At 36.8% G+C, this 21,205-nt stretch overlaps 1 protein-coding gene across 8 annotated transcripts in view; it reads right to left on the bottom strand.

Moving 5' to 3' along the window:
* The window catches only part of RNF170 (ring finger protein 170), a 59,078-nt gene that overhangs the window by 30,728 nt on the left and 7,145 nt on the right, over positions 1–21,205 (bottom strand). For 4 of the 8 annotated variants that reach the window (XM_043984900.1, XM_043984899.1, XM_043984898.1 and 1 more), the window contains exons 2-3: positions 10,944–11,010; positions 2,875–2,950 (exon numbers count right to left, since the gene is read on the bottom strand). Coding sequence is in view for 4 of the 8 variants with exons in the window: in XM_043984894.1 (XP_043840829.1) it covers positions 2,875–2,950; positions 10,870–11,010 (217 nt within the window). In the remaining 4 variants the exon portion in view is untranslated. Of the gene's footprint in view, positions 1–2,874; positions 2,951–10,869; positions 11,011–21,205 lie in introns of all 8 variants that reach the window. The other 4 variants (XM_043984896.1, XM_043984895.1, XM_043984894.1 and 1 more) reach the window with 1 other exon arrangement.

Below are 21,205 nucleotides of genomic sequence, written 5' to 3' on the forward strand. Positions count from 1 at the left end.
CCGGCCCTGGATTCAGAAGGACCTGAGTTCAAATCCAGCCTCAGACACCTGACACTAGGCAAGGCACTTAACCCTCATTGCCCCGCCAAAAAAAAAAAAATTAGAATAGTAGAATGTCTAACCCATATTGTACAAGAATCCCTATTACAATATACCCAACATTCTCTGCTTAAAGACCTCTAATAAGGGGGACACTACTACTTCTGGAGGTTGTTCATTTAACTTTTGGCCAGCTCTAATTGTTAAGATGTTTTTCTTAATTTCAAGTCTAAATTTATCTCTTTTCAATTTCAACCCATTGTTCCTAGCTAAGACGAATCCCTCTTGCACAGCTACAATGTTCCTGCTGAGTATCCCCTCTCCACACTAAACAGCCCTAGAACCTCCAACTAGCTCTTATTTTTTTTTTTTTTTTTTTTGCGGGGCAATGGGGGTTAAGTGACTTGCCCAGGGTCACACAGCTAGTAAGTGTCAAGTGTCTGAAGCCGGATTTGAACTCAGGTACTCCTGAATCCAGGGCCGGTGCTCTATCCACTGTGCTATCTAGCCGCCCCCTCAACTAGCTCTTATGTCAGAAGCTCAAAGTCCTTCATAATTTTGGCTGCTCTCCTCTAGATGGCAACCTCTTCTTCCCTTCCCTCCTAAAGAAGCTTAAAATAGAAAAATGAATGAAATCAGGAATTTTTTTACTCACTTGGAAGGATGCTATAAATTTCTTTTCAGCTAGATCCTTAAATTTAAGAGTTTTATCACATCCTTTTCATAAGTGCTGAATGTCTAGTATACTATATTACATAGCAAGTCAAAATTACAATTTCCAGTATTGGGTCATTTTTAGAATTATAATAGCAATGATCAAAAAACAATCTTTTTAGCATTAGGAACTTAAATACAATTCTTCCTTCACATAATAAAAATAAGAAATTTTCATGATTTATACCCTTATCACTATATATAACAGGTAGAGAATCTATAATCTGAACAAATGCAGGAATATCAGTACCAGAGACATTCATGATTAACAATCAACTCTGATGGTCAAAGCCAATTTTGTACAATATCTAGAACAAAGCCAACAATTAAAATATTTGCTATTAAGAACTAGGGATCTTGACAAATTCAAAATTTACTTGTAAACTGAACCAAAATTTTAAAACATATACTAGTCAATCAGACTGAATCAGAATTGAATTTATACATCCAATAAACTGTCAAAGTAAAAGACCAAAACATTCTCTAGCCCAAACCACTGGGAGACACGGTGGTGCTGGGGAATGAGTGCAGAATGGGAGCCAGATGATCTGGATTCTGTTCCTCACTCTATGGCTTATTTATTTATTTATTTTATTATTAATTTTTTTTTTAAGTGAGGCAATTGGGGTTAAGTGACTTGCCCAGGGTCACACAGCTAGTAAGTGTCAAATGTCTGAGGTCGGATTTGAACTCAGGTACTCCTGACTCCAGGGCTGGCGCTCTATCCACTGTGCCATCTAGCTGCCCCATGGCTTATTTATTATCAAAGTGACTTTGGGCAAATCACTAAACCTCTCTGGGACTTTCTCCTTATCTGTAAAAGGAGGGGGCTGGGCTCGATGATCTCTGAAGTCCCTCAGAGATGTAAACTGATGATCCAATGGTTTAGTAATTCATTTGACTCAAGTGCCTATAAAAAGTGTGTATTGAAGCATCTTTGGCATCATGATTCTCTAGAGTACGATACTATCAGAGCTTTAATTTGGAGGGAGAAGGAAGAATGGGGAAGACTAAAGAATAAAGTACGGATACCATATACCTCATCATAACATACATGGGAATGTTTACTGCCTTCTTTCCTAGATTCTTCCCCAAAACTGAATCATTTGACCAAGAGCAGCCAGCCAAAAGCTCTTAAGCCCACCTTCCAAACCTAACCCTGAGGCAAGTCTAGTGGTTTTGAAAAGAGAAGGGAATGTGGATGTGTAACAATCCCAGGAGGTCCCATTTGACCTGGAAGCTTTCTGGATGGCTATGTCTCTTAAAATCTGTTTCAGAAACTTGAAGCCAGTGATCCTCTCTGGACTAACTCCAGGGATTCCCAGACCAGATCAGATTCCTAGCAATCTACAGACAAGGTACAACACTTGTAATTGGGCCAGGTTCCCTGATGCTATTGCTGGCTAGTCTAGACCCTCTCCTGCTCTTAAATTTCAGTGCTGTCTTTTAAAAGATGTTTCCAGAAGGAAAGCACATTACATTCTTCTACTAATTCTCTACAAAAAGTACTATTAATTCTATTCTGTGAGATTCTGTCTGACTATGCTTTCTGTCTAGAATAAAAGGACACAACAACAACAAAAAGTTACTTTCTTCATGGAATTCTTTTCTCTAGCTTTGCCTAGGTAAAGAAGAAAAATATCCTGGATCTGTACCCTAATAAAACAAATAAAAACCCACCCACCATGTGTCCTTTCCTCATTATTCCAATGCTCAACATGTAATGACATCAAGGGTTGGATACTTAAAATGAAATTCTACCACACTTAAAGACTCAGTATAAAGTAATTATTTTACTAAACTTAACTAAATATCATGAAAGGTAAAAGTCTTATTTAAGCCAAAGTTAAAAAAAAGTCAATGAAATATGAATGAATTTAAAAGGACTCACATGCCCCACTCTTGAGATCTATACCTTATAAAATAGTAACAAGCTATGGTATATACTTCCTTTAAAGGCAAATGGAGTCTAATTTTTAATAGGTAAATTGTTAATTTAGTCAGAGTCTCCTTTGAGTCACTGTAGCAGCAGTAACAACAGATTATCTCATTAGCCCAGCCATTTCTGTACATATAGACATTCATTAGACACCCTCACCTGTACAGTTTGACATTCATTACCTGATCTGTCTGAAGTTGTTCCCGAAGCACCCGCACTAGCTCTTGGTTATCAGGATGAATATTTTGCTCTGCATTTCTGTCGATAAGAATATAAACTTTTATTAGTATAAATTATGGCTAGAAGAATCAGTTTTTCTATACTTAAATTTAATCTGAGAACTATGATGAAATGACAAAAAGAAAAAGAACAGTGTTTGATTTCAGTATAATCCTAGGTTTAAGCAATAAAGGATAGTTCAGTCTATTATTGTGATGAAGCCTTGTACAATCACAGCCACTTTGCTGACATATTTCTGCTGCAATTGTCTTACTATAAAACTAATAATAGGGGTCTTGGCACATGATCATAGAAGCATGAAAATTCAATAAAGCAATTGTCCTGAATAATACAACATATAATAGAATTACTTCTTATTGTAAATTTTTCCCAGGATAAAATATGAATTATAAAAACTTATATACTGTTATGCATTTAAACACTTTTTCATATCCAATTTACTGTTCTTCAGGTTCTCACCTATATGTAAAAGAGAAAAATTAAAATCACATATTGCAGAAGAAAGAAAATAATCATGGACTATAATCACATTAATAAAAAATGAAAGAAATTAAAGAAATTACTGGTTTGAAGCCAGGGAAAGAGAACCTAGAAGACTTCATTTAGCTTTTGAGTTAATTTCATAAAACCAGGGTCAATTTCTTAAAATTAAATGTCTTTAGTAAAAATCCACAAGATTGGGGCGGTTAGGTGGTGCAGTGGATAGAGCACTGGCCCTGGAGTCAGAAGGACCTGAGTTCAAATCTGACCTCAGACACTTAACACTTACTAGCTGTGTGACCCTGGGCAAGTCACTTAACCCCAATTGCCTCACTAAAAAAAAAAATCCACAAGATTTCACTGTTACTTCATGAAAAAGGTACCTCTCCCCATAGAAAAGTCCATATATAATAGTTAGTGGTCAAAACACAAATTCAGAATTCTGAATGGAATGAGGACATTAGGCAGTTATTCAATTTTAGAAAAGGGAACTATGACAAAATGTTGGCATTCATTTGAAAAATAAAAGTCCAGCATAAAGCAACTAGCCTACAAAAATTCTGGAGAATATTTAAAAACCACAATAAAGGGGAAAAAAACCCAACAAATTAAAGTAAAAATAGCATGTTTCGATCTGCATTCAGAATCCATAGTTCTTTTTCTGGATGTGGAGAGTATTTTCCATCATGGGTCTTTTGGAATTGTCTTGGGTCATTCATTGTATTGCTAAGAAGAGCTAAATCTTTCACAGTTGATCATCCCACAATGTTGCTGTTACTGTGTACAATATTCTCCTGGTTCTGCTCACTTCACTCAGCATCAGTTCATGTTAAGTCTTTTCAGGTTTTTCTGAAATCTGCCTGCTCATTGTTTCTTACAGCACAATAGCATTCCATTAAATTAATATTCCACAACTTGTTCAGCCATTCCCCAAGTCATGGGCATCTCCTCAATTTCCAATTCTTTGCCACTATAAAAGAACTACTATAAATATTTCTGTACATTTGGGTCCTTTTTCCCCTTTTATGATCTCTTTGGGATACAAACTTGGTATGGCTGGGTCAAAAGGTATGCACAGTTTTATAGCCCTTTGGGCATAGTTACAAATTGCTCTCCAGAATGGTTTGATCATTTCACAACTCCACCAACAATGCATTAGGGGTCCAATTTCCCCAATCTTCTCCAGTATTTATAATTTTTCTTTTTTTGTCATATTAGCTAATCTGATAGGTGTGAGGTAGTACCACCGAACTGTTTTAATCAATAGTGATTGAGAACATTTTTTCATATGACTATAGATAGCTTTAATTCATCAGAAAACTGCCCATTCATATCCTTTGATCTTTTCTCAACTGGGGAATGACTTGTATTCTTATAAATATGATTCAGTTTTCTATATATTTGAAAAATGAGGCCTTTATCAGAAATACTACTGTAAAAATTGTTTCCCAGCTTTAGGCTTTTCTTCTAATCTTGACTGCACTGGTTTTGTTTGCGCAAAATCCTTTTAATTTAATATAACTAAAATGATATATTTTGCATTTCATAATGTTCTCTAACTCTTGTTCGGTCACAAAGTCTTCCCCTCTCCATAGGTAAACTATTCCTTCCTTTTCTAATTTGCCTGATTGTGATAAAGATTATTCTTTTCCACAGTGTGTTATAGATAGTATGGCATAAGGGGAAAAACCACTGAGGACAGAGTCAGGAGATAATTACATTCATGTACTAGCTCCAACATTTAATAGAATATGACCAAGGGCAAGTCACTATCTCTGATACTTTGGGGAGATGAGACAGACCTACAATTTCTTCTATATAGGGAACTGAACTCTCAGAGCAGTAAATTCCCTCAAAATTCATTGCCTAGGGCAGTGAGAGTATAAGTGACTTGCTTATGTCCAATTCAATTTACGCCAAATAGTGAATATATTGGAACATTATAATAAATGATACTTCTCTCTCTTTTTAAAATCAATTTTCTTGGTCTCTGTATACAGATAAAGCAAAAAAAAATCATCATATCTGCCTCCATCTTGCTAACATTATTACACTTGGGTTTTTTTTGACAATCATGTCATCTATAAATGGAGATATTTTGTTGTCTTTAACAATATCCATTATGTTTTTTTAACCTAACTACTATAAGCAGGTTAAATATAGTACTGATACCAGAGGATAGTCCTGCTTCATGTCAGTTTAATAAGAATGGCTCCAATGTTTATCTACTGCATAAAATACCAGGATGTGACTTTAAATAAATACTTTTAAAAATATATATTTTATTAAGTGGGGAAAGTACTTCTGTTTCTGAGCTTTTTAAGTGTTGGTAGCAAAAATTTATATTGTACTGCTCATTTTTTGTGGTGGAAAAGAATTAGAAACTGAGATGATGCCTGATAATTGGGCAATGGTTGAACAAATTATGGTGTATGAATATTATTATCATGCTCTAAGAAAAGATGATGGGTGTGGTTTCAGAAAACTTGGAAAGACATGTATGAATTGATGCAAAGTGAAGTGAGCAGAACAGGAGAACAATTTATACAGTAACAGCAATATTGTAAAGACAATCAACTTTGAAAGACTTAGTAACTCTGATCAATAAAATGACCCAACCACAATTCCAAAGGTTTCATGATGAAACTTGCTTTCCACCTCCAGATAGAGAGCTGATGCACTCAATACAGACTGAAGCATATTTTCTTTTCTTTCTTTCTTTTTCTTTTTTTTTTTTTTTTTTGGTGAAACAGGGACATGACCATGTCAAGAATTTGGTTTGCACATCTACACACATTTGTAAAGGATTTTGTTTTTCTTGTTTTCCCAATGGATGGGTAGAAGGGAAAGTGGGAGAAAATTTTTAAATGTAGGCTCTATTTTACCAAATCTTTTTCTGCTTTTTAATAACTTTTATTGACTATTGTACTTTTTCTCTTAATAATAAACTACCTTTATATTTATAACACAGATCTTAGTGGAACCTAATGAGTAACATTTTGGATATAATGCTAATGTTTTATTTAATTATAAATATGAAACCACAGGTCTTGGCAAATTTTTTTTAATAACACTGGCCATCAGTTTTCTTATTCTACATTGTGTTAGGTCTAGAAATATAAATTATAGCTATATAAGAAAAATTAGGTGAAATTTCATCTTTTGTTGAAAACCATGTATATAATACGCCTATTACTTCTTTGATGGTGTGAGGGAGTTAATTTGGTTCAAGTGCCATTTGATATGGTAGCTCATTAACAGTCTGTGACTTCGAATACTGTTTTTTTTCTTTTGTGTCAATCTGGTTATATTCTATTTTTGTAGACATTCATCCATTTCTCCATCTCAATGGCACAAAGAGTAGACTGAAATTTCTACTTTTCTTAAGTTCTTTAGTTTCACTGTGAACTCCTTTTTCTCATTTTTTATTTTAATAATGAATCCTCTTTTCTTGAAGTTATCTGTCAATCAATTTTTCTCATGGTATATATTCATAATTTATGTGTTATTATTATTTATGTTACCTTTAATCATTATATAATTTCATTGTTTAGTGCTATTAATGCTTTCTGGTTTAAATTTAATTTTGTCAGATATTAGTGGAATTCCAGATTTTCTTCAGAGTATATGTTTAAAAAAAATTACTACAACTCTGGATTCCCTGGAAAATATATAATATTCATTACTTTTTTTTCTTCTTAATTTTTTTTTTGGTGGGGCAATGAGGGTTAAGTGACTTGCCCAGGGTCACACAGCTAGTAAGTGTCAAGTGTCAGAAGTTGTATTTGAACTCAGGTCCTCCTGAATCCAGGAGGCCAGTGCTTTATCCACTGTGCCACCTAGCTGTCCGCGTTCCTTTTTTTTTTTAAACTACTTGTCTTATCTTTTAAAATATACATTTATCAGTAAGAAACATAAATTTTACTTATCTTTTCTATTTAAATCTGTTTTTCTTATAAGCAACATATTAGTAGATTCTATTTTTTAATCCATCCTCTAGTGGTTTCTTTCTATTGATAAAATCAACCCATTTAGAGATATAATTATCAAGTTTTATTTATCTTCTACTATTCTGTTAGAATTATTCTTTTTTATAGGGAAGCTAGGTAGCGCAGTGGATAGAGCACCGGCCCTGGATTCAGGAGGACCTGAGTTCAAATCTGCCCTCAGACACTTGACACTTATTAGCTATGTAACTCTGGTGTGATAAAATAATGGGAATTGGCAGACACCCAGGAGCCCCACCTGAAGATTGATTTGGAATTGATTGAATTGGGTGAGACTGAGAGACTGAGAACCTACTTAATGATGATTAAATCAGGACCACATCTGGTGGGTAGGGTGTTGTTCTCAGAAGTTGAACCTAGTTAAGGTTGATTAAATAGAGATCACAGGTGGCCAACCCTGAGTAGAGTGTGTTCTCAGAGGCTTTGGACTGTGGACTGTGGACATCAACAGGAGACCACTCTCAACCAATCAACTTGAAGAACCTCCCATTTTGAGGAGGAGGACAGGAAGTAGGAAGCTGAGGCTGTTGGACTGGAGCTTCCTCTTTTGATTTGAGACATCAGCTTGGCAGCAAAACTTCTAGGGCTGCTAGAAAAAGCTAGGATTTCCATGCTATAAGGAATCTGTTCTCAATCTTTCTCTCCACTATCTTATAATATATCTTTTAATATATCCTTAAAAGCCTAAACTCTTGCTGAATTTATCAGTGATTTTAGCCAGTTTCCCCCCAAAACTGGGGGGGGACAGATTAGAACCCACAATTTAGATTTTAAGCAACACACTGGGCAAGTGACTTAACCCCAATTGCCTCACAAAAAAATATATTCTTTTTGTCAGAAGACAATACAAAAACTTTCTTATTTTTCCCTTAACTGCACCTAATAAAACACTAAGAAATTTTTATGACTATATACACATAAGGATTTCTGAAATTCTACCCTTTTCAATGATAGCTTTTTCTTTAAATTGTACCAGTCCAGGGCAGCTAGGTGGGGCAGTGGATAGAGCACTGGCTGGCCCTGGAGCCAGGAAGACCTGAGTTCAAATACAGCTTCAGACACTTGACACTTACTAGCTGTGTGACCCTGGGCAAGTCATTTGACTCCAACTGCCTCACCAAAAATTAATTAATTAATTAAATATAAATTGTACCAGTCCAGGGGCAGCTAGATGGCACAGTGGATAAAGTGCCAGCCCCACATTCAGGAGAACCTGAATTCAAATCTGGCCTCAGACACTTGACACTAGCTGTGTGACCCTGGGCAAGTCACTTAACCCTCATTGCCCTGGGGGTGAGGGAGGGAAATTGTACCAGTCCTTCCCCTTGCTCTAGTGCCTTTTTAGTTATCTTCCTTTAAATACTTTATATCATTCTGCTCTCTCCTTTTTTTTCAAAACTGGACAATGATCAATAAAATGCCCAAATTCACTACCAATATGGTGGCTCTTAGCAGCTCAGGTAGGTGGTGGCAGGAGCTGGGAATGGAAAGAACAGAACCCTGACAGAAAGGACACAATGAGTCAACTTAAATTTGCAAGTTTTAAAGGAGGAAGGAATAAGCATTTATATAGCAATTACTATTTGCCAGGCATTGTGCTAAGCATTTTATAAATATTATTTCATTTGATCTTCCCAACAACTGTGCAAGGTAGGTACTATTATTATCCTCACTTTTCACTTGTGGAAACTGAGGCAAATGTTGGTTAAGTGACATGCAAGGTAACACAGCTAATAAGCATCTGAGGATACATTTCAACTCAGATCTTCATGACTCGAGGCCCAGCACTCTATCCACCAGCTGCAGTGGACAGACTATAGGTGTACGGCACCTGTTTATGAAAGACCTTTTGCTTATAATAGTTTTGTGGACTAGTTAAAGTTTGCCATGGACTAGTTTTGGAAAACATGGGTCCAAGATAAATGTCTGAGTATATGTTTCCTTACTTGGCTATTATTAGCTAGGTCACATTGTCCTACGCTTACTGTCATGTCTATCTAACCAATCAGTGCTTCCTTATTAAAAAGAATTAAAAACACAGTAGTAGTTCCCACTATTGCTTCCTCAACCTCCTAAGAGAGTAAATAGTCAGAAAGGCAGATCAAGAATTTATCAGATGAGTCTACTTTTAGATAATGCCACTGCGCAAAGCTGAGATAAGTCTACTTTTAGCAGAATATGACTTCCAGAAGTTATCTGGCCTGCTAAAGTTCCCCCATCACTATTTTATTTTATACCTTGATAACCAATTTTGTAATATCTTTAGGAAACCATTATATAGATCCATCATCTAAGCAGTCTGCTGTATATTCTTACAATGTTGTTTCTATTTTTCTCCTTTTGCATTCTCTCCAAAATTATCCACCCTCAAGTCTATGGATCATCATATACATATTCTTGAAATACAGTGTTATCTTTAAACAATTCTATTAACTCTGTTTGAACCTATCATCTGTGCTTCCCAAAGAGAAAGTTCAATGGCCTGAGCATGCGTGAGTGTGTGTGTGTGTGTGTGTGTGTGTGTGTGTGTGTGTGTGTGTGTGTGTATCTTCCCCAATTTGCTGGGCAGCAAAAAGGCAAATTGGGGGAGGGGGTGGAGAGAGGAGGGGAGGGGGAGAGAGAGAGAGAGAGAGAGAGAGAGAGAGAGAGAGAGAGAGAGAGAGAGAGAGAGAGAGAGAGAGAAAGAGAGATTGAGATAGATAGATAGATTGATTGATTGTGTGTGTCTTTTCCCATGGAATCTCGTGTCCTATGGCAGGATGGCTTTTTTTTTTTTTTTTTAGTGTAGGAAAAATCTGAGAGAATACAGCCTTACAAAAACAGCCACAATTATTTTATGATCTCATACATTTCCTAAGCCTCAACTCTTTTGTATTTGAAGACTCAAGAATTGTAATAAGCTTTGTTCCTGGGTAAATTACAATCCTTAATCTTAATTTTCAATATGTTAGCAATATTTCTATCTCCCTTGGTTTGTTCTCCTATGAAGTTATTTCAGTAATGTTTATACTTTAGGTCATGTGGCATATAGGATAAAATGTTGGGTTAGGAGAAAGGAAGGTCTGGGTTCAAACTATCTCTGCCACTTAGTAGCTAGCTCTCTGATCCTAGACAACTCATTTAATCTCTATGTAAGCTCCCTAAGACTTATACTTGGTTACTGCCCAGATCTACTCATTATTTTTGTAGGTTTTGAGAAAATTTTGTTAAAAAATAACCATAGCCTTGAGCATTTCACTTAAAATATGGCTGAATGTTTCAAATTATATATTAAATAGCCCATAAGAAGAAAATATGCGGCAATATCAAGAATGTGAGCAAAGATTTGCCACCATTTTTTGACTGTAGTTACTTGAATTTCACATTTGATATTAAGCATTACCAGAAGTTAGAAACTTAAATGGCCCTTGAAAATATGTGTTATTCAATCCTCCTCACCATTAGTCTCACCTTAAAAGTATATATATCACTGTAGCAATGAAAGCGAAACTGATCACAACTGCCACAAGGACTTGGTCACTTACTCCTTCTATAATTGAATCATCCAGTTTCAAACTCTGAATTCCAGATTGATGTTTGTCCATTCCAGTTCTAAATATTAAAAAAGAGAAAAGTCACAGATCAAGAAATGCTCTAAAGCTGAAATAAGCTAATTAAAAAATATATATAAGCCAGGCAACTGAGTTTTTCTATTTTTTTTTAATGTAGCTTAAGAAAAGAAGCAGTTAGTGTTTCATTGTGAACTCCTTCCTGAATTCCTAAGAACTGGCTAATATTATCTTATTAACAATCATACTCACTTCTATATAATTTAAGCAATTAATATTTTGATTATTGTTCCTAACTATCTTAAGGGAAGAGCTGGTTCTAAATCACAACCATTTCTCTTCATATAGCTCTCAATAGAAAGGGTTTGTTCAACCACCTCTACCCATACTACAATCCTACAATAGGGCAAATCTACCATTTACTACTCTTTGAAGTAGAGGACAACCTCCCTCCCCCTACCCTGCCCCAACAACATCCAAAATTCTCCTGGAAATCTCTGACTCCCACTTAGTATTTCCTTCTTCCACAGTCTTGGGGGAGATGTGGAAAAATGGAAAAGATGACTGCTCTGGAGGCAGAGGACTGGGTTTAAATTCCATCTCTGATAATTACTGTTTATGTGTGACCACAGATAAATTACTGAGGTCCTTTCCAGCTTTAGAGCAGTAATTCCACAATTCAGTTCAATTTCCTACTCATACTAAAGTCAAATGTTCAGACAGTGCCCCAACACAGAAATTAAACGAACACAAAATACTAGCTTAGATCACATACCAAAGGCAGAAAAAATGAGAATGAACATGCATATCTTTGTTGGTTCTTCAAGATTCTACTTAGCCACTTGGTTACAATAGTGCACCTATTTGCAGCAAATCAACTGGTGTCCATCAACAATCAGTGAATCAAGAATTCATTATACAACCACTTTTGTTCTCACTCTAATGACTTATTCATTCAACAAATGGCAGCAGTCCTAAGTAGGGACTATAAGCCTACAAATAGCATTTTGTCATGCTGATTAACATGGAAAATATTCTTGTATTTTCTTATTGTTTCCAAGGTTAGCACCAGCCCCTCAGGAAAGTACCTTCTACAAAGTAGGCCTTAAATTTTAATGAAGGGATTTGAAGGTTACTTGAGTTCTTAAAACACCTTAGTCTTATACTTACTGACCTTAATGAGGAAAGTTAAATAATTACAGACATTAACTACTTGAAAGATATATATTAAGTAGGAAGTCTTACAAGTGGCAATCAAAGCAAATGCTAGGTGTGAATAGATCAAGTTGTCTTGGTGGGGTCCATTAGCACAGAAATGTCAAATAAATACCAGTCTCCTCAGTTTGCTACTACAGTAGTAAGCTCCAGTGACAATTGGTCTGTGGTAATGAAAACAGATATTTATTTGCCTCTGGGCTGTTTTCCCTTTTTACTCATTGAAACTCAAAGGAAAACAGTCTTATTTTTTGGAAAAATGACAAACAGTTAACTATTATTTCACCTCATTTCCATTCTCAAGAATTTTTTACATGACAATTCTCCAAATACTTAAAAATTATCTTTCAATAACTATCATCCCTTACTCTCCCTCCCAGTTTCTTTCTTGTCCAGACTAAGCATATATTTTTACTTCCTTCAACCAATTCCCATGTAGCATTATTTCAAATGCCCTAATCTTTCTGAATACCTTTTGGGGCGGGGGGCGGGGGGGGGGGGCACACTCCAGCTTGTAAATCACCTTGCACAAAGAAGTCTGGTATTCTGAAAGTCTATGATCAATCTCAGACTTTGTTTCTTCCTGCCATAACCAGGCTACTGGAATCAGAAGGTTAAAGAGAAGCTTAGAGAAACCCAGCAGGAAGTAACTAACTGGCTGTAATATTTCTGTGTGGCAATCACTAAGAAATCAACAGTTTGAGAGGGGAAGCTAAGCGTAAGTATTGGGGGAGACTCAAAAGGAAAAAGAGAGTCTCTTTTAGGAGGAAAAGTATTGTGAGTACACTGGTATGAAAAGGAGAACATGAGACTAGAGAGATGGTTCCAAAAGTGCTCCCCCTGGGCTATGCAAATCAAGTTGAGGATAGATGATCACAAAAATTTGAAATTGTATTAATTAGCCTTTAGTTATGGATGTAAAAGAGTAGGAAAAGACAGCCAGACAAGAGGAATGGATTATTTTGCTTTGATAAAATGATGAGCTATATTTAAGTTATATAAATTTTAAGAACTGATTTGTTATGTAGCTTAATGATGACCAGGAAAAAAAATAAATTCTTTGGAACACCTATGAGTAGCAAGACTCATTGGAAAACTGCTAGTCCCACCTCTAAACCTAGCCCATATACTTTAGAACTCTTTGAAAGCCCTTGAGCAGGGAACCCCTCAACACATTACATTTATTTCTTTTCGAGAGGAAAATGGAAGACAGAAAGAAGGCAGACATTACACACTCCTACCTTATGAAGGCTGTGATATCAAAATTCTGAGATATGAGGAGAGGCTTAGAGATCACTTAGTCTAACAGCATCAGAAAATGAACACTATAGGTAATCTGTATTTTATTTCAAGTGGAAAAATAGAAAATTGTTAAAGTAGATTCCTAACACAATTACCCCCAAAACAGCAATAAAAGAACCCCTGGAGCAGCAAAACCCATAAAAAGATGGGCTGAGATTATTTTCCAGCCAAAGACAGATTAAAGTGGGTCATGCTGGGCTATAAGAAGAGTCCAGTCCCAAGATGGTGCTGACACAGACCCCAGGCAAGCTGCACCTGAGGAACTCACTCTGAAGCCTCCAAATCAGCTGCAGCACCAGCGTCTTGTGGAACTAAGTTTATAGTCTGGTGAGAGGGCTGAACAGCTGGCTGGAGGGAGGGGGGAAAATATAGGGGTATCTGTGGGACCTAAGGAGGAATTCGGCTATCCCACCCCATTGGGGAACCAGCAAGAAATCATGTGCAGCTGGAGGCCCAGGTGGGGAAGAGGTGCAGGCTCATCAGAGCTAAAAACCACCACAGCACACAAAGGTCTGCTGGCTGATTAATTAGCAAGTTGGCTTGACATTATTATCGGACCAGAGAATAGGCCAGGTGAGAGAAAAACCTGCTCTCCCTCAAACCAAAACACCTAGGACCCTCTGAAACTTGGGACAGCGTAGTAGGGACAAGTAGGGCCCCACTGTGAGAGGGAGTTAAAAGTCAAGTAAAAGACGGCATGATGAGCAACCAAAGAAAGTTAAGAACTATTTTAAGTTTCTTTAGCTACAAGGAAGATCGAGGTGTACCCTCAGAAGAGGATAACAACCTCAGGGACCCTACATTCAAAGCTTCCAAGAAAAATATGAATTGGTCTCAGGCCATGGGAGCGCTCAAAGGGATAGTAGGAGAGATAGAAGAAGATTTAGAGAGGTGGAGGAAAGAATGGAAATTGAAGTAAGAGTGATGCAGGAGAGTCATGAGAAAAAAGTCAACAGCTTGAAAAGCCAAATGGAAAAGGAGATATAAAAATTCTCTGAAGAAAATTATTGCCTAAGAATTAGGATTGAACAAATGGAAGCGAGTGACTTTATAAGAAACCAAGACACAGTAAAGCAAATCCAAATGAATAAAAAATAGAGGGCAATATGAAATATCTCCTTGGAAAAACAGCTGACATGGAAAATAGATCCAGGAGAAAGAATTTGAAAATTATTGAACTACCTGAAAACCATGACCAAAATAAGAGTTCAGACAGCATCTTCCAAGAGATTGTCAGGGAAAATTGCCCATAGTCTAGAAGCAGAAGGTAAAATAGAAATTGAAAGAATCCACCGATCACCTCCTGAAAGAGATCCCAAAAGGAAAACCTCCAGGAATATTATAGCCAAATTCCAGAGCTCCCAGGTCAAGGAGAAAATATTGCAAACAGCTAGAAAAAAAGGAATTCAAATACTCTGGAGCTACAATAAGGATAAAACAAGATCTAGCAGCATCTACATTAAAGGACCTGAGGACATGGAATATGATATTCCAGAGGGTAAAGGAACTGGGACTACAGGCAAGAATCACCTACCCAGAGGAAAAAATGGAACTTCAATGAAAAAGAGGACTTTTGGGCATTTTGTGATGAAAAGACCTGAAGTGAATAGAAAATTTGACTTTCAAATACAAGACCCTAGAGAAGCATAAAAAGGTAAACAGGAAAAAGAAATCACAAGGAATATTAAAAGAGTAAACTGTTTACATTCCTACATGGGAAGATAATACTTCAAACTCATAAGAACTTTCTCAATATTAGGGTAGCTGAAAGGAATACACTTAGCAGAGGACACAGGTCTGAACTGAATATGAAGGAATGATATCTGTAAAGCATTTATTTTTTATCCTTGTTCTTTGTGGGGCAAGCAGGGTGGGGTGTCTTATGTCTGGGGCTGGATTTGGGCTCAGGTCCTTCTGGGTCCAAGGGCGGCGCTTTGTCCACTGTGCCACCTAGCTAACCCATGATGACATTTTAAAAATAGGGTTGAGGGGTAGGAGGAATGCACTGGGGGAGGGGGAAGTGTAGAGGTAGACTAGGGAGAGGTGGCTCACATGAAGGAAACAAGAAAAAAGCTTTTGGAGGAGAGGGGAAGAGGGGGAAGGAGTCTGGGAGTGAGTGAACCTTACTATCATCAGAATTGGAGGGAATAACAAACATATTCAAGTGGGTATAGTAATGTATTTTTGCCCTGAGGGAAAATGGGAGGGGAATGAGATAAGGGGTGTGGGGAGAAGAGGGGAAGGAGGGAAGGGCAGATTGGGGGAGGGAACAGTAAAAAGCAAAACACTTTCGAGGAAGGTGAAGATGTTCTACATAACTGCACATATATGACTTACACTGAATTGCATGATTTCATAGGGAGGGTTGAGGAGGGAGGGAGGAAGAAAAATTTAGAACAGAGAATTAGCTCAAAGACCTTAATCTCATCAGAGTGGGCTCAAGGAGGGAATAACATACACACCCAATTGGGAGGAGTAATATATTTAACCCTAAGGAAAGTAGGAGGGGAAGAGGATAAGGAGGGAAGAATGAAAGAAGGGAGGGCAGAGTAAGGGAGGGGGCAGTCAGAAGTAAAACACTTTTGAGGAAGAATGGGGTAAAAGAAGGTAGGAAATAGAGTAAATATCATGGGAAAGGCATAGGATAGGGGGAAATAGTTATGATGATTGACTATAATGGCAAAACATATGTACCTACTCAGCTGGGCTATTGTGAAGAAAATTCTTTGTCAAGTTTAAGGTACTATATAAAAGTTATGATGAACAGGATGCTATCAGAAAAACCTGGAAAGACCTACATGAACTGAAGCAGAGTGAAATGTACTGTATACAAAATAACAGCAATAGTGTAAGATGATCTACTGGGAAGCACATGGTTATTTTCAGCAAGGCAATGATTCGATATAATTCTGAAGGACTGAAAACAGATTGAAACACATTTTTTTTTGACAATTCCTTAATCTGAAGTTTCTTTATCTGTTTTCTCTCACAACCTAGCTAATGTGGAGATGTTTTCCATGACTACTCATATATAACATATTGAATTGCTTGAGTTCTTTGGGGTGGGAGGTGGGAAGGGAAGAAGGAAAAGAAGTTGGAACACAAAGTTTTAAAAAACTGACGTCAAAATTTGTTTTTACATGTAATTTGGAAAATAAAATTCTAAACAGAGGGGAAAAAAGTAGATTCCTAGGACAAGAGAGCAGTTGTAGGAATAATCCAAGAAGGAAGCACAAGACAACTTAAGGGTAATGGAGTTTACAGAGTTAAATAACGACCAAAATAATGTTTTGTATTCATGAGTTATCTTTTATTGAAAGAAAAGTTCTTTAATAATATCTTTACCAGGTAAATGTATCTGTTAAAGGACGTAGGAACACAGACTTTGAGCTGAAGGAGACCTTAGAGATGATCTAGCTTGTCTAGCCTTTGCATTTCACAAATGAGGAAAGTTAAGCTCAGCTAGGTTAACTGACTTGCTCAAAGTCAGTGTTAGTAAACAGATCCTGACTCTAAATTCACTGCTCTTTCTAGTAGTTAAGTCCATCCAATAAACTCTTATTAAGTATCTGCTTATACGCTAAGCACTGTATCAAGTGCTTCAGATACAAAGAAAGGCAAAAGAAAGTCTCTGCTTTCAAGGAGCTCATAGTCTAATGGGAAAACCAAGGTAATCAACTATGTAAAACCAAAATATATACAGGATAAAATGGAGAGAATTAATAAATGGAGAGCAATAGCATTAAAAGGGGATGGGGACGGGGGCAGCTAGGTAGCCCAGAGGATAAAGCAATGGCCCTGGATTCAGGAGGACCTGAGTTAAAATCTGCCCTCAGACACTTGACACTTACTAGCTGTGTGACCCTGGGCAAGTCACTTAACCCTCATTGTACTGTTAAAAAAAGGGGGGGGGGGAATGGGGGCATGGAGAAAGGCTTATTTTAGAAGGTGAGACTTTAGCTGGGACTTGAAAGAAGCCAGGAGGTGGATAGGAAAAAGGAGAGGAAGCTCCTGTTATGGAGGCTGCAAGCAAAAATACACCAACCTTGGAAATGGAGTGTTTTGTATGAGCAACAGCAGGGAGAACAGTGTAGTTAGACTGTGGAGTACCGGGGGAGAATAAGGTATAAGAAGGCAGGAGGAGGAAGGGGCCAGGTTATGAAGAGCTTTAAATGCCAGAGGATTTTATATTTGATCTTGAAGGTAACAGGGAGCCACTAGAATTTACTGAATAAGGGGATGACATGGGCTTTAGAAAGACCAATTTGATAGCAGAATGGAGGAAGAAATGGTTTGGAGAGAGATCTGAGGCATGGAGTGCAACTAGTATGTTACTGAGGGCAGCTAGGTGGCACAGTGGATAAAGCACAGGCCCTGGATTCAGGAGGACCTGAGTTCAAATCTGGCCTCAGATACTTGAAACTTACTAGCTGTGTGACCCTGGGCAAGTCATTTAACCCTCATTGCCCCACAAAAAAATAAATAAAATAAAACAAAACTAGTATGTTACTGCTATAGTATAAATTTAAACTAATTTAAGCCTGCATCAGGGTGGCAGTAGTGTCAAAGGAGAGGAGGAGATATATTCGAGATGTTACAAACTAGAATCAACAGAACTTGGCAAGTGATTGGATATGATGGGTGAGAGAGAGGAATCTAGAATGACACCTAGATTATGAGCTTAGGTACCTGGGAAAATGGTGGTGCCCTCAACAGTAAAAGAAAAGTCAGGAAGAGGTGAGGGTTTTTGAGAAAAGGTAATGAGTTCCTTTTTGGCTATGTTGAGCTTATGTCTATGGGACGAAAAAAACAAACAAAAAAACCATCCAAATTAAAAAAAAAAAAAAGATGTCTATGGGACAACCAGTTCAAGATGTTCATTAGGCAGCTGGAAATGTAAGACAGGAGGTTAGGAAAGAGAATAGGGCTGCATAAGTAAATCTGAGAATCATTTCCATGCTTGACTGCAAAAATTAGACACCTTTATAAAAGGAGTTCAAGACATTGCCAACGACAAGAAAATTACTCCCTGGTTTAAAAAAAAATGCACAGACAAAAAACTAAATAGATCAAAAAAAGCTTTAATTAGTTTTAGACATAGCAATATTCTGATTCATCAGGAGCTAATGAAAGGTCTCAAATACTTATTATGAAACTACTGACAAGAACAATTATAGAAATTGATCTAATCTCAACACATCAATTCAAAAGAAGAGTCAAATGAATTCAGAAGGAAACAATAGTTAGCAAAAAGGCCTTACAAAAGTTGGGGGTGGAGTGCAGAGCTAACTTCAACTTTACAGGAGGTGATGAAAATGCTATGTTTCCATCAAAATTCCTAAGATCAGATAATACAAAATATATTTGCTCTATGATGCCAAAATTCACATCCTCTACACTTTGGGAGTCCCCAGTTTTGTTTGGTGGGAGGGTCTATTTATCACTTTTCAGTACTGGAGGGGTAAAGGGAGAAGTATGTCCTTGAATGTGCTGATAGTGAACTTGTAGGATTATAGAATTAAGAACTTGTGGGGACCTTGCAATTCAATCTCCTTATTAAACAGTGAAGAAACTCCCAGATATTCAGAAACTCTCTGAGGTCTACAGAAAGGAAGAAACTTCCTTATTCTTTGAGTAGGACTATTTATAGTCTCGTTGCTAAAGTCCCCTCCTCATGTGCGTACTAGAAAACTATAGGGGCAGCTAGATGGTGCAGTGGATAGAGCACTGGCCCTGGAGTCAGGAGTACCTGAGTTCAAATCCAGCCTCAGACACTTAACACTTACTAGCTGTGTGACCCTGGGCAAGTCACTTAACCCCAATTGCCTCATTAAAAAAAAAAAAAGGAAACTATAGATGGCATGGTAAAGTCAATTGAAATATGCCAGGTCCCCAGTAGATAAGGGATCAAAAGATATGAACAGGCAGTTCTCAAAAGAAAAAAAGTGAAGATATCAACAATGATTTTAAAAAAGAATGTTTCTAATCATTGATAATAAAATTAACAAAAAAAATTAATAAAATTAACAAAAAAAATTAATAAAATTAACAAAAAAAATTAATAAAATTAACAAAAAAGAACTCTAGTTTCTTCTCACATCCAAATTAGCAAAAAGATGAAAATGATCAATGCTGGAAACACTGTGGGAACAGATATATTTATGCAGTGTTGGTGGAGCTATAATCTGGTCAAATCTCCTGGGAAACTGTTTGGAACTATATTTTTTTGGTTTTTGTTTTTTTACGGGGCAATGGGGTTAAGTGACTTGCCCAGGGTCACACAGCTAGTAAGTGTCAAGTGTCTGAGGCCAGATTTGAACTCCTGAATACAGGGCCGGTGCTTTATCCACTTTGAACTATATTTTTAAAATCTCTTACCTAAGATGATCAGTTGTGAATGACTTGGCTATTCTCAGCAATACACTGATCCAAGACAACTCTGAAGGACTTATGAAAAATGCTATCCATCCCCAGAGAAAGAAGTGATGGTGTCTGAATAGATTGAAGCATAATTTTTTTTAACTTTATTTTTCTTTTTTTTTGTCTGCTTCCTCTCACAACCTGACTAATATGAAAATGTTTTGCATGACAACACATGTATAACTTATATTGAATTGCTTACCTTCTTAAAGGGGGGGAAGGTAGGAAGGAAGAAAATTTGGAACACAGTTTTTTAAATGGATGTTAAAATTGTTTTTACATGTAATTGGGGGAAAATAAAATTCTAAATAAACAAAAAATCTCTTACCTATATTACAAAAATACATATCTCTTCATCAAGAGATATTACTAATAGACTCATACCTCAAAAGGTCAAAGGCAGAAGAAAGATCATATATACAAAAATATATATTGCAGCACTTTTCCAGCAGCAAAGAACTAGAAGAAATGTAGGCATTCACCAAACATGGAATGACTGAATAAGTTGAATACATGAATGTAAGAGACAATTATTATGCCATATGGAACAACATACATGAAGAATTCTGAGAAACCTGGGACACTTGTATAAATTAATGTAGAACAAAGTAAGGAGAACCAGGAGAATATACAGTGATCACAATAATATAAAGAAAAAACCATATGGAAAGTCTTTAGAACTTGGATCAATATAATGACTAAATTATATTGTCAGAGGACTACAATAAAGGCTATTTCTTGCCTTTCATCCAAGAGGCACTAGAATATAGGAGTGGAATGAAGGATATGGTTATTGGGTGTGGACAATATGTTGTTTTTTGTGGGGGAGGCTTTTGAGGTAGGTTTAAATGTGTTTTATTTTAGACAACCTACATGACATATTTTTAAAAACAATGCCTCTACTCCAAATAAATCAAGGCAAAAAAATAAATGAATAAAGCTCAACATAACATCAGTCCAACTTTTTCGAAGTCCTGGCATTATATGAGAAGACAGTTATGATGACAAGGTAACCCAAAGTAATTAGCCGAATTCATTAGCGTTTCTCCGTGTAAGCCATCCTTAAAGAAATTCATAAAGGCGCAGCTAGATGGCGCAGTGGTTAAAGCACCGGCCCTGGATTCAGGAGTACCTGAGTTCAAATTTGGCCTCAGACACTTGACACTTACTAGCTGTGTGACTCTGGGCAAGTCACTTAACCCCCATTGCCTGCAAAAACAAACCAAAAAAAAAAAAAAAAAAGAAATTCATAAATGGGGTGGCACCATCATTACATAAGTCCAATAGAGCTACCATGCCAT

Source organism: Dromiciops gliroides, chromosome 2, assembly GCF_019393635.1.
Source record: "Dromiciops gliroides isolate mDroGli1 chromosome 2, mDroGli1.pri, whole genome shotgun sequence".
Classification (NCBI taxonomy): domain Eukaryota; kingdom Metazoa; phylum Chordata; class Mammalia; order Microbiotheria; family Microbiotheriidae; genus Dromiciops; species Dromiciops gliroides.